Source organism: Dermochelys coriacea, chromosome 11, assembly GCF_009764565.3.
Source record: "Dermochelys coriacea isolate rDerCor1 chromosome 11, rDerCor1.pri.v4, whole genome shotgun sequence".
NCBI lineage: Eukaryota > Metazoa > Chordata > Testudines > Dermochelyidae > Dermochelys > Dermochelys coriacea.
The window spans coordinates 37,009,859-37,022,181 of NC_050078.2; the positions used below are offsets into that span (position 1 = coordinate 37,009,859).

A 12,323-nucleotide genomic window follows, 5' to 3' on the forward strand; every position below is an offset into this window, starting at 1 on the left:
TTTGAAAACAGGTCACCAGCCTTCCACGAGACCCAAGCACGGAAGGCATTGAAGTATACCCTGCTGGACAACACCCTGAGAGCCCAGGGCTACAAGGTCTAGATGCACACCGTGATCGTGGGAGCCCTGTGTACATGGGACCCCCCACAATGAGCTGGTGCTGAGAGCATACGGAGTTGGTCAACGCTATGCCTGGCTCATGAGACAGCTCATGGTGTCCGACACCATCAAGTGGTCCAGACACATCTACACGGAACACATCATGGGAAACTGCCAGTACCAGGTCGAGTAACTGAGAATGCCGACCAGGGAAATAACCCACTTCCTTCCCTGAAGAAGTGAGCGATGCACCCCATCCATGTACTTATTCTATACACCAATACTGACTTGGACTCTTAATACATTCCATGGGTAGCGTACCAGAGCCCACTTATCCACTGATGCTTTAAAAACTCCCACACCCCAATCTGGATCTATGCTGGTTATGTGATATGTATGTACCTGGTGAACCGTGTAACCAATACTTGCAATCCCTCATAACCCAAGCCCGACCCTAGATGTACAGTACCTTCTCTCTTAACTTGTGTAAATTTGATTTTAAACATTAACTTTAATAAAAATTTTAAATCTGTTCTTATCAAAACATCTTTTTGTGGGGTGGAGGGAGGGCAGGGGCAAAGTTCAAGAGCATGAACTCTTGCCCAGTTTTTCTTTCTAGGGTGATTGCTAAAAAGACTTGGACTTTTTTAGAATTTATTATTATTCTTTAAAGTGATATTCTGACCTGGATTATCATGATATATTAGGCTTGACACTTCTATATTGTTAAACTTGATGATATGCTGTGTGGGTCATGGAACAGGTGGAGAATGGTGTTAATCCTTTTTACCATAGTGGCTCATATGGCACTGAGAATATGTAAAAAGCATGAAAATAGGTTAGTGGAGTTTATGAATAGCAATGTCTCCTTCTGTCCCTATGCTAGAATTTTAATCAAATGGGCTTTATGTAGTTTTGAGATTTTCATGCCCCTAAAATATTTCTATGATGGTGGTAATGAATTGCATTGCCCTCTTGATTGTAAGAGTGCTAGCATTCTGCTGAGGAGCCATATGGTTAACATTTTTTTAATGTGTCTTTGACATCAGGAGAATAGCTGAGACAGCAGAGGAAAGTCCTTATGCCTTGGATTTCAGACAACAGAGACTATTTATGTTTAGTAACCAAAGAACTATTTCTTTTTCAATAAGAAGTGTTTGAGAAACATTATAGGCTGAAAATGTCATTCAAGCTAGGATTTTGTAAAACTAGGAGGCATGCTTCACAGTCCCTATCCAGAAGTTATTTTTAGTTGAAGTTAGAATTCTCTTCCTGAATGTGGAGTTCCGTGTGCTATCTTTGGGAAGTTTCTAAATATACACAAGGGCTCTATCTTAGACCTGTTTTACATAGGCATAACTTCACTGACTGGTGAAAAGGCACAGACTCCAAAATCAGGCTGCATAAAGGTAGAGTTGTGAGGGTGTCGCGTATTATTTGTCTACTGAGGTCCATTGAGGTTGATGCTGTGTAACAGTCTCATATTCCATTATTAATTTATCTACAATTTAGATCATTATTTAACAATTACAGTTTATTTCTATGGCAAAGGAGACTTGGATCTGTATGGTAGACACATTATTATTGGTATTGGCACTAAACTGGGAGGAGATAGATACGTTGGAGGGTAGGGATAGGATACAGAGGGCCGTAGACAAATTAGAGGATTGGGCCAAAAGAAATCTGATGAGGTTCAACAAGGACAAGTGCAGAGTCTTGCACTTAGGATGGAAGAATTCCATGCACTGCTACAGACTAGGGACCAAATGGCTAAGCAGCAGTTCTGCAGAAAAGGACCTAGGGGTTACAGTGAACGAGAAACTGGATATGAGTCAACAGTGTGCCCTTGTTGCCAAGAAGGCCAATGGCATTTTGGGATGTATAAGTAGGGGCATTACCAGCAGATCGAGGGACGTGATCATTCCCCTCTATTCGACATTGGCACTTGGCATCACTGGAGGTTTTTAAGAACAGGTTGGACAAACAGCTGTCAGGAATGGTTTAGGTTTATTCGATCCTGCCTCAGCGTAGGGGGCTGGACTTGATAACTTCTCAAGGTCCCTTCCCACCCTACATTTCTGTGATTGTATAAGGAGGTGAAAATAGACCAGTTGTGCTTTTTCATAAAGAGGTCAACAGATATATGAAACAAGAATAGTGTTACTCCTGTGAGCCACTCATTCCGTATTCTTGCCACTAAGCAATAATGTCAGGAAATCCCAGTGCCCATGGGTAAAAGCATTTCCTTAACTTTAATCCCCTGATACACTGTAGTTCCAATGCTTAAAGACTGTGTTCATTTGGGGGATCTGTCTATGTACAACTTACGAATTCTGTTCGATGTTGGGGCCCCTGCCTGTCTGTGTCAAACTGCAAGCTATTTTGAATGTGCAGTATTGTTGACCTCAAAACATTAAAAAATCTAAAGTAATAAAAAGTCAGATTGGTCCAAAAATCATGTTGTTATTTTGTGTGTGTGTGTAAAAAATGTATACATTTTTGGTCTCTTGATTTTTGAACTACACGTGCCCTTCCCCAGTATGTATGTGACAATTAGTGTTGCCCACACTCCCGGATTTATTGAGTGAAGTGATTTAGGTCCTTGCTGAAGGAGCTCTCACTCCCACATCTGCCCAGTCCCTGCCCAGCAATTCATTCTGCCCTCCATTCATTCCCCTCCCCCATCAGTTCAGCCCACCCATCAGGTAAGCCACTCAATCCCAACTCTCCTCCTGGAATTCTTCACCCATCTCTCCTAGGCCTGGAGAGAGGGCTTCAGCAAGCCCACCCCGTTCTGCCCTTTCCCAGGCGAGGTACTACAGGGCTGGGGAGGAGCAGAGGTGCCATCCTATTCCTGTTGCTCAGGGGGATAGGTGGCAGAGCCCCTTGAGCTGATGGACCCATTAGCATTCTCCTCCCCCATCCCTTCCTACAAGAATGACTTCAGATAACTAGAAGGGGGTGGGGAGGAAAGCTCTGCCTACAGCAGCTCTGATTGGTTATTCAGCCCCAAGATGTGGGCAGGTGGGACAGTTAGAGGACTCAAATTTGCTAGAGGGCTGAAGCTTCTTTTGTCATCACAAGGCTGGTTCCAACCCCAGCCAAAATCACATCACTTGTGAAAAAATCATGAGGGTTAGCAACACTGTGTGTGGGGCTGGTTGCTTTTTCTGTTGTGTTTTTACTTCCATGTTGGACTGAAATTCTAAAAGGTGATGACACAGAGCCTACAAGTCTGGTCTTTGAAAGAGACTGTCGTTAAGGTCTATTTCTTAGTGATCAGACCTGACCCACAGAGAACAATAGGATTTCTGAAGGCTGGGGGAAGCTAGTTTGCCCTAACTTTTCTGCAGGAGGTTGAGGATTGGAGAATGGAATTTCCCCAGCAGCAGGAAACCAGATGGTGGTGGCAGTGGGATATGTAAACTTGTGGGGGACACAGAGCAGAGACTGATTCACTTACTTCATAATTTGGAAGAGAAGGCAAGTGCAGGAGGAGAGATCCTGGACTCCTTAGAGGATTCTGCTCAGGCTCAAAAAACTCTCCAGAGTGGTGAGGAAAATGTGTTTATTATTTTGTCTAGATCTGTGTATCTCTTGTGCTATCTAAGTAAAAAGTAATTGTGTTTAGGAGTCCTTACAAAGCCAATTTGCTTTTTGCTATCACATGTCCCTGAAAGATAGTGTAAATCAGAGTGCCCATGTGGATGGAGTTCTGGGAGAGGGTGTGTGTGAGCTATTAGGAATCTGAGGAGTTAGCACTGATCCTGGGGGCCTAAGACTGTTGGACCACGTGGTCCCATTTCTGTGAAAGTATAACAGACAGAGAGAGCATGGTGCTCAGGAGATATGCCAAAGAAGGCAAGGGGAGAAACAGTGCTGCAGCCTAATGAGAGCACACAGATCCTGCAGATTGGAGCACAGCAGCCTGGTGTGTGTCCAGCAGAGCGTGCTCTATTAGGAATGTGTGTGTGACAACCATGTAATCAAATGTATTTAGTGTATGCACTTTACAGACATGTACATTTTCTTTTTTCATTTGTGGACCTCTAAAATATGTCAAATGGAGGGGAAGACCCCTTTGGAAAACATAGACATAGTCTGTGGACCACCAGGGGTCCGCAGACCACATGTTGAAAACCACTGTTCTAAGTCATTCATTAAGTAAAATGTTTTTTTTACTTTCCACCTTATATCTTTAATTTTCTTTTTTTCTATCTTATTTTAATCTTTAACCTAGCCTGTTGTTGTTTTATTCCTGTGGTAGCTGTAAACACTGCATTTGTTTACTTGTTTGGGAGGCAGGAGTGTAACCACTGCTAAGGATGAAAGATAATATCAGTACTTCTCCACTGATTCCCTGCCACCAATCCCAGAACAGCCCACGTGACTCCTCCTTTCATTGTGTAAGAGCAGGATTTCCTGGATGCTCCAGCCTGATAACTACCGCTGATACCTGATACTTACCGGTTGGAAAACGAAATGTCCATTCTGCAGGAAATTGTGACATTTCAAAATTTGTTTTCATTTTGAATCTGAATGAAAAATTTAAATTTCAAAATTTACTGTTTTATCTCTCATTAAACAGTTTTATCTCAATAAGGTAAAGAGTTTTGTTTTGATAATGTTTAAACATGATTTTAGATAAAATACTACATACAATATAATGTATAATGTAATATAATGCAAAACTTAATGCAATGGATCAGTTTGATAAAAATTAAAATGTTTCAACATTATCAAAATTATACTAGAAAGCTAAAATTATTTGTTTCAATTTTCCCCTGTCAAAAATTTTCTTAAAATCAACACATTCCTGCAAATATTTTGATTTCAGCAAATATTGCATTTCCTGAGGAGGAGTGGAACTATCCCATTGAAATTTTTTGGACCAGCTCTATTAATAACAGAGATCTTTGTATTTGCATCCTACCTATCTTTGGCATAGCACTATAAAGTTGTTTCAGAGTTGCAATTAAAAAAAAAAGTAATAAAATATCCTCTGTAAAATAATATAGGGCCTCTGGCATTGTACTCAGTGGTTATATATTATGCCAATTAAATGTAGCACATCTGAAGAACATTTCTTGAGAAGTATATTTTACTGGACCACACAATAATTGTAACAAAAGTGTATTTAGTAAAAGTGAGAATGTTTCATGGCAGTGCTGAGAATCACAATATTTTGGTCTGTGTGTGAAATATGAGAGGTTTACTTTTGTTAACAAGGCTATTAATATTTTTAATAAAAGTCAGTTTTTCTTAGCACTACTTGTTTAAGCAGGGTGAAAAATGTTTTATTTTGTTGTCTGTTAATTTCCTTATGCAGAATTGTTCTGTTTTTATTTCTGATCACAAATGTTTTGTTCCATAACAAAAGAGTTATGGTGAGGAGCGGGGGTTGGGGGCTGGGAGCAGCGCCAGGCCAGCAGCTGGGGCCAGGGGTGGGGCCAGAGTGGAGCTGGGGGCAGAGTGGGGCTAGGTGGTGCTCCCTTCCCACCCCCCTGTGGGGTGGCCTGGGCTCCACTGCACCCCCTTGGATGTTCCTCCACTCCCCACTAGAAGGGTGCGCACTACAGTTTGGGGACCACTACTCTATTTTTTCTGACAGATAGGTTTCTCATATAATACCTCGTGCAATTGTTGCATCTAAATTGCTTGAGTGTAACATATCATCTAGTTTCTTGATTTCCTATAGCCATTTTATAATAAATCAAATCAAATCAAATAAGCTGTCATATCTAAAAAAAGTCAAGGAACTAGTTTGTTGCTCTTATTTTGCTCTAACAGCCAACCACAGCCGCTTGTGAGTGTCATTCTAGGATATTCCTGAATATCATTACAGGAATCTCTAAATGTCTGTACAACAAAGAACAAATATTTAAAGATAGAAACAAGACCTGTGGCACCATTTTTAAAGTAGTGCACATTGTGTCGAGCTACATTTGTTTGCAAGTGAATTAAGGAAGGAGGAAAAGGAGAGGAGTGTGAGAGAAGGTGAAAAAAGAAGAGGGGAGATAGGCTTAGCACTGACTTCACATGTAACAACCAGCTGTTCACTGGGCAGCATCAGTGGGATCGGTGGAGAAAAAGGAGAGGAGTGTAGCTGTATATAAGTATTATTTATATAGTATCATCCTGTGACAGGTTTCCCATTATTATTACGGATTTTTAGGTCCCTGGGTGACAGTAAAATGTTGCTTCATATTTTTTCTAAAGCTCCATTCTCTCTTTCTGGAATACAAAATAGTGGTGCCTGGAATCTTCCCTTACTCCTAAAAAGAGGGACAATAATTCCAACTATAAAATACTAGAAATCTTCAGCTAGAATCTTATAGATGCAGTGGCAGTAGATCTATATTACACTGTGTGAGAAATTGGGTCACATTTCCCCTGCCTTGTGTCATGCAGTCCTATTGACATCAATAGGATTTTATGATGTGTAAGTCAGTGGGCCAGTGTCTTTCAGGTGCTAAGTTACACTGAGATGGCTTCTTCCGTTCTTCATTTGTTTTCCTGGTGAAAGATAAAACATTGTGAAAAGAGTATGGACTAACCTGAGTGTCCTGGCCAACACTACCTCCACTCTTAAAATAGATGACAGTGTCCATAAGTGTATGGTTTTGTAATAGTGAAAGCAAACACAGAAGCTGTCTGACTCCTTACTTTGTTTAAACACTTTGGCTTAACTTGAGTAAGAAATATGTCATATATTTATTAGCCAAATTCTATTGTCTCATGTAAAATGTTTATTGCCAATGTTTTATCTTTACTGTTATTTTTTAATAATACTCTTCTCACAAGAGACCTAATCTGCAAAACTTTGCTTGTGTGAGTATCCCATTTGACTTAAAGTTAATGGGACTACTCAGAGAAGTAAAGATTTGCTATGTGATCAACAGGTTTTTCATTAATGTTATAACTGGCTTCCATTTTAGCTTCATCGATCCTGAAGAGGGAGAAGCGGAAAAGGACAAAGAATGTTCATTTTAACTGTGTTACTGTGTACTACTTCACAAGAAGGCAAGGCTTCACCAGTGTCCCGAGCCAAGGAGGAAGCACATTGGGCATGTCCACACGTCACAACAGTGTGCGCCAGTACTCCCTTGGAGAATTTGCAGTGGAACAGGAGAGGCTCCATCGAGAGATGTTACGAGATCATCTAAGGGAAGAGAAGCTTAACTCTTTAAAACTGAAGGTAAGAATGGCAAGGAGACCTTGCTTGCTTCCATCTCTCACATTTTAAATGGATACTATCAAGACACCATAGGCCCAACATTTAACCTGATCACTTTATCTGACTTTATCAAATTTAAATTCAATAGAAATGTTCCTCTGATTTTAAAAAAATCCAATTAAAACAGGTTTTTGTTTGGATTAGATACGTTAATCTACAGGCAATGCAATCAAAAAATGGCAGCATGGTGCTAGTGATGAGATATGGAAAGTGAAACTGACCAGTTTCTTTTCGGCCAACTTGAGCTAAATGCAAAAAGCAAACATTAATGGTGAAAAGTACATTTCATTTTTGAAAAAATCAGTTTAAATTTCCACCATGTTATAAGCAGCACAGGTATGGATGTTTATTTTTTTTAAATATATTTTTAACCAGAAAGTATGCCTTTAAAGAAGAAAAACTTGCAAAATTTTAGCTCTTTGTTTGAGATAACTGCTTGATGCAAGTGCTTAGCTTATCAATACCAAAGATTTCTGATCATACTAATCTGGTCTCTACACATTGGAGATATGGTCCTGGGTTAGCTTTTAAAATACAGCATAGTAGATGTTCAACATGTGTATGGTTTTTACATTCAATATATCATTGAAAAATTATGTTTAGAAACACTCGTCCTATTCCCGAATCTTATTAAAATTAGTGGGAAAACTCCCATTGAGTTAAATAGGAGCAAGATTGGGCAAACTAAGAAAATGTATTAATTGTTTCTGTTATTCATTTATTTATTTTGGCATTTTTTCAAATTAATGTATGTAATTAGCTTTGAATGATTTTTAGAATTGTAGCCTAACTACAGTCCTTTTCCCGCTATAAAATTATGCTGAGTCTCTCTGTTTCAGATACCACTAGAAGGCAGATTCCCCTAACCCACTGGCGGCATTATTCCCGGTTTAGAATATTACTCCTGTTGCCTCCCAGGCATTTTTTCACAAGTTTCTGCCTCATCTCCTTAAGAAGTCTATGTGGCTCTTGCTACTCAGACACTGTTGTAATTACTCTGCTGTCTACTAAAGTTTCTAGTTTGAACAGTGAACAGGTTGTTGTTTTTTTTAATAGCTTCTAACCCTCAACTCTCATGGTGATTAGGACACATAGGTGAATGAAAGACAGACATTGGAATGGATTTTAGGCAGCAGGCCACAACTTTATTGACATTGGTAAGGGCTATGTATTCCCTCCCTTCTCATACACCAGGCATTTACCTGGATCTGGTGTGGAATTATGGGGCTCCCACCAAATAACGAATAATTTGGGATAGACCCCCTGCCCCGTCTCTCAGGACTCAGCTCACTTCTGAGTCCGCTAACCCTCCCACTGCCCAGATAGTAGAAGTTACCAACAAGGGCTTCAGGCTTCCCCTTCTCCTTACAAGCACAAGATCCACCAATGAAAATCCCAGATCTCATTTACCTCTAGTGCTCTCATCCCTTTTCCTCCTTCCTGGGAGTGGCAGATACTCATTTTTTGGTCCATTGAGCAACATGCCCCCAACCGGATGAAACGAGAGGAGGCACAGTTTTTTTGGGGGGTACAGATTCTCTGACCAGCCTAATCCTCTCCTGCTGAGACTAAGTGGGGATGGTGTGGAGGGTTGTTTAAAGTAGATAGTGAGTTGTAGTCAGGATTTTAAATTCCAGTAAATTCCCTTTTCAGATACTGGTGTAGCAATAAAAGTTTGATTTCCATTCCATGCACCCCCTCCTCCCAGTCTCTAACTACTGGATTAATTCCTGCAGCCAAATGGAATGGCCTCACCTACAGATGGAAGGTTCTTCTCTCACCATTTCTTAGCAGCTGGTGGTGATTGTGAATCTGTTTTGGGGTAGTAGGTTTACTCTGTATTGGCATCCCCACACATTCAAAACTCATGAGTCAAGCCCCCAAAATCATGAGACTGATTTAAAAATCAGTTTTTTAAAACTGGTACTTTTTATTTGCCTTCTGATTGTTGAGCCTTTGGGGTATGTTTGGGTTTGTTTTCAAGCTTTTCTCTGCAACCATGAGAACTAGAAAGGTGAGATTCTTCCATAATCAGTTTAATTCAGGACCATGGCTTTAAGAAAATAACAAATATTTACAGTAAAACTACGAGAGCTGGTAACACTTTCTATCAAAGTGTGTATTCCAGATACTAGTTCTGATTCTCTTCTCATTTAAACCATTATAGATCACTGAAGTCAATGGAGTTACTGATGTTAAACTGTTATCAATGAGAGGAGATTTGAGCTTAGTATTTTGGGCTCATAATGGGAGCTCCACTCCCATTGATGCTAATGAGCACTATGTTGAACACTTTACTCCAATATTACTCATTCATGCCAGCTTCCTTTTTTCAAAAAGTGGTTGTGAGGAGGAAGAGGGGGAGAAATAATGTTGTCATTGAGTCCCATTCAGTCACAGTCAATGTTAGAAGTTTGAGAGAAATTTTATTGTCTAGCCTTTTATTGTAGGCAATCAATTTATTTTATAGGCAATCATTGTGAAGCATCAAAGATGTTTTGTTTACTTATGAGAGCTGGGCCTTGTTGATTTCTGTTTATGGAAATGGAAGAGCTGTTTTGCTATTTGAGCTCCATCATAGACAGGGAAATTAGTCCAACCCTACCTTCAAACTGGGAAGCCAGCCATATGTTAGAGCAGTCTAAAGCGCTGGGCTGGTCCTTGGATCCAGGGAATGTTAAGGTGAATTAAAGCCACCTTTTCCCTTACAATCCCAGTCGTTCATCTAGGCAGTTCGGCTGGAACAGCGAATCTGGCCCAGTGCTCTCACTTGAGGTTCACTTACTCAAATGTGTTGGTGTTGCTGGGTTGGGGTGTTATAAATTTAAGACAATGAGTGCTAGTATATGAAAAGGCGACATTTGGATGCTTGTGTTAAGTCCTGCCAGATATCTTATTCTAAAATGATGTATTAATGAGAGGAAGAAGATACATTAGAAAGTAACAGAATATCGTCAAGAACTCTTGAGGTTCTTAACAATACTCCTCCATCCGAAAGGATATAGCATGGTTTCTCGAATCTTTGTATACCTGAGTTCTCAGAGGCATATATAATTCAGAAAAGATTAGAAATTTAATGTATTTATCCCTGAACCTTACACCATTGTCCTTGAATGTATACAATGCATCCAAAGGGCAGGTATTCTCAAAAGGCCAAGCACTGAAGTTCTTACTCAGCCTTTACTAATGTAAAACTATCATTGAAGTCAATGGTATCTTTGACTAAGCAAGGACTTCAAGGTATCTGTGGCCAAATATACTCCTGGACTCCACTACTTTCACTTCATCTTTCCTTCTGCAAATTGCTCAGTATTTTGCAGGTCAGTCAAAAGATTACTTCCATGTCCTCCATCATCTGCCAGTCCAGCCCTGAAAAGCATATACAGCCAGAGCCTAACACTTAGCACCCTGTTGTAGCAAGAGGAAGAAAACATTATGAAAACATTAATACAAGTTTGTTTGTTTGTTTGTAGAGAGGGGCATGAACTTTGAGGAGGGAAAATTGGTAAGGGATCCCCAAGCTCAAGAAGTTCAAAGCACATGGAAGTTTGTAATACGATATGAGAGGGTATAGCCAACACAGTTTCTGCAAGGGACAATTTGTCTTTTACCAATCTTTTATAGTTCTTTGACAAAGAAGAGCTGTTTGACATAGTTTCTTTAGGTTTCCAGGGGGGCTTTAACAAGTTTGTGCAGAAGAGGCTACTAAAAAGGTTAAGTAATCACAAGATGAGAGGCAAAGTATTAACGTGGATCAAAGAACATGGAGAAGAAGTGGGGCCGCTAAACACTGAGGATGGAGTGGAGGTCAAAGATAATCTAGGCATGGCCCAATATCTAAACAAATACTTTGCCTCATTCTTTAATAAGGCTAAAGAGGATCTTAGGGATAATGGTAGCATAACAAATGGGAATGAGGATATGGAGGTAGATATTACCATATCTGAGGTAGAAGCAGAACTCAAACAGCTTAATGGGACTAAATCGGGGGGCCCAGATAATCTTCATCCAAGAATATTAAAGGAATTGGCACCTGAAATTGCAAGCCCATTAGCAAGAATTTTTAATGAATCTGTAAACTCAGGAGTAGTAGCGAATGATTGGAGAATTGCTAATATAATTCCTATTTTTAAGAAAGGGAAAAAAGTGATCTGGGTAACTACAGGTCAGTTAGTTTGACATCTGTAGTATGCAAGGTCCTGGAAAAAAATTTGAAGGAGAAATTAGTTAAGGACATTGAAGTCAATGGTAAATGGGACAAAATACAACATGGTTTTACAAAAGGTAGATTGTGCCAAACCAACCTAATCTCCTTTTTTGAAAAAGTAACAGATTTTTTAGATAAAGGAAATGCAATGGATCTAATTTACCTAGATTTCAGTAAGGAATTTGATACCGTGCCACATGGGGAATTATTAGTTAAATTGGAGAAGATGGGGATCAATATGAACATCAAAAGGTGGATAAGGAATTGGTTAAAGGGGATACTGCAAGGGTCCTACTGAAAGGCGAACTGTCAGGCTGGAGGGAGGTTACTAGTGGAGTTCCTCAGGGATCGTTTTTGGGACCAATCTTATTTAATCTTTTTATTACTGACCTTGGCACAAAAAGTGGGAGTGTGCTAATAAAGTTTGCAGATGATACAAAGCTGGGAGGTATTGCCAATTCGGAGAAGGATCGGGATATTATACAGGAAGATCTGGATGACCTTGTAAACTGGAGTAATAGGATGAAATTTAATAGTGAGAAGTGTAAGGTTATGCATTTAGGGATTAATAACAAGAATTTTAGTTATAAGTTGGGGACGCATCAATTAGAAGTAACGGAAGAGGAGAAGGACCTTGGAGTATTGGTTGATCATGGGATGACTATGAGCTGTCAATGTGATATGGCTGTGAAAAAAGCTAATGCGGTTTTGGGATGCATCAGGAGAGGCATTTCCAGTAGGGATAAGGAGGTTTTAGTGCCATTATACAAGGCACTGGTG

At 39.9% G+C, this 12,323-nt stretch overlaps 1 protein-coding gene across 2 annotated transcripts in view; it reads left to right on the plus strand.

Moving 5' to 3' along the window:
• Positions 1 to 12,323, plus strand: part of LOC119863786 (cysteine/serine-rich nuclear protein 3) — a 66,495-nt gene that overhangs the window by 37,159 nt on the left and 17,013 nt on the right. For both annotated transcript variants that reach the window (XM_038422693.2, XM_038422694.2), the window contains exon 3: positions 7,038 to 7,297. In XM_038422693.2, coding sequence (XP_038278621.1) covers positions 7,038 to 7,297 — 260 coding nt within the window. The remainder of the gene's footprint in view (positions 1 to 7,037; positions 7,298 to 12,323) is intronic.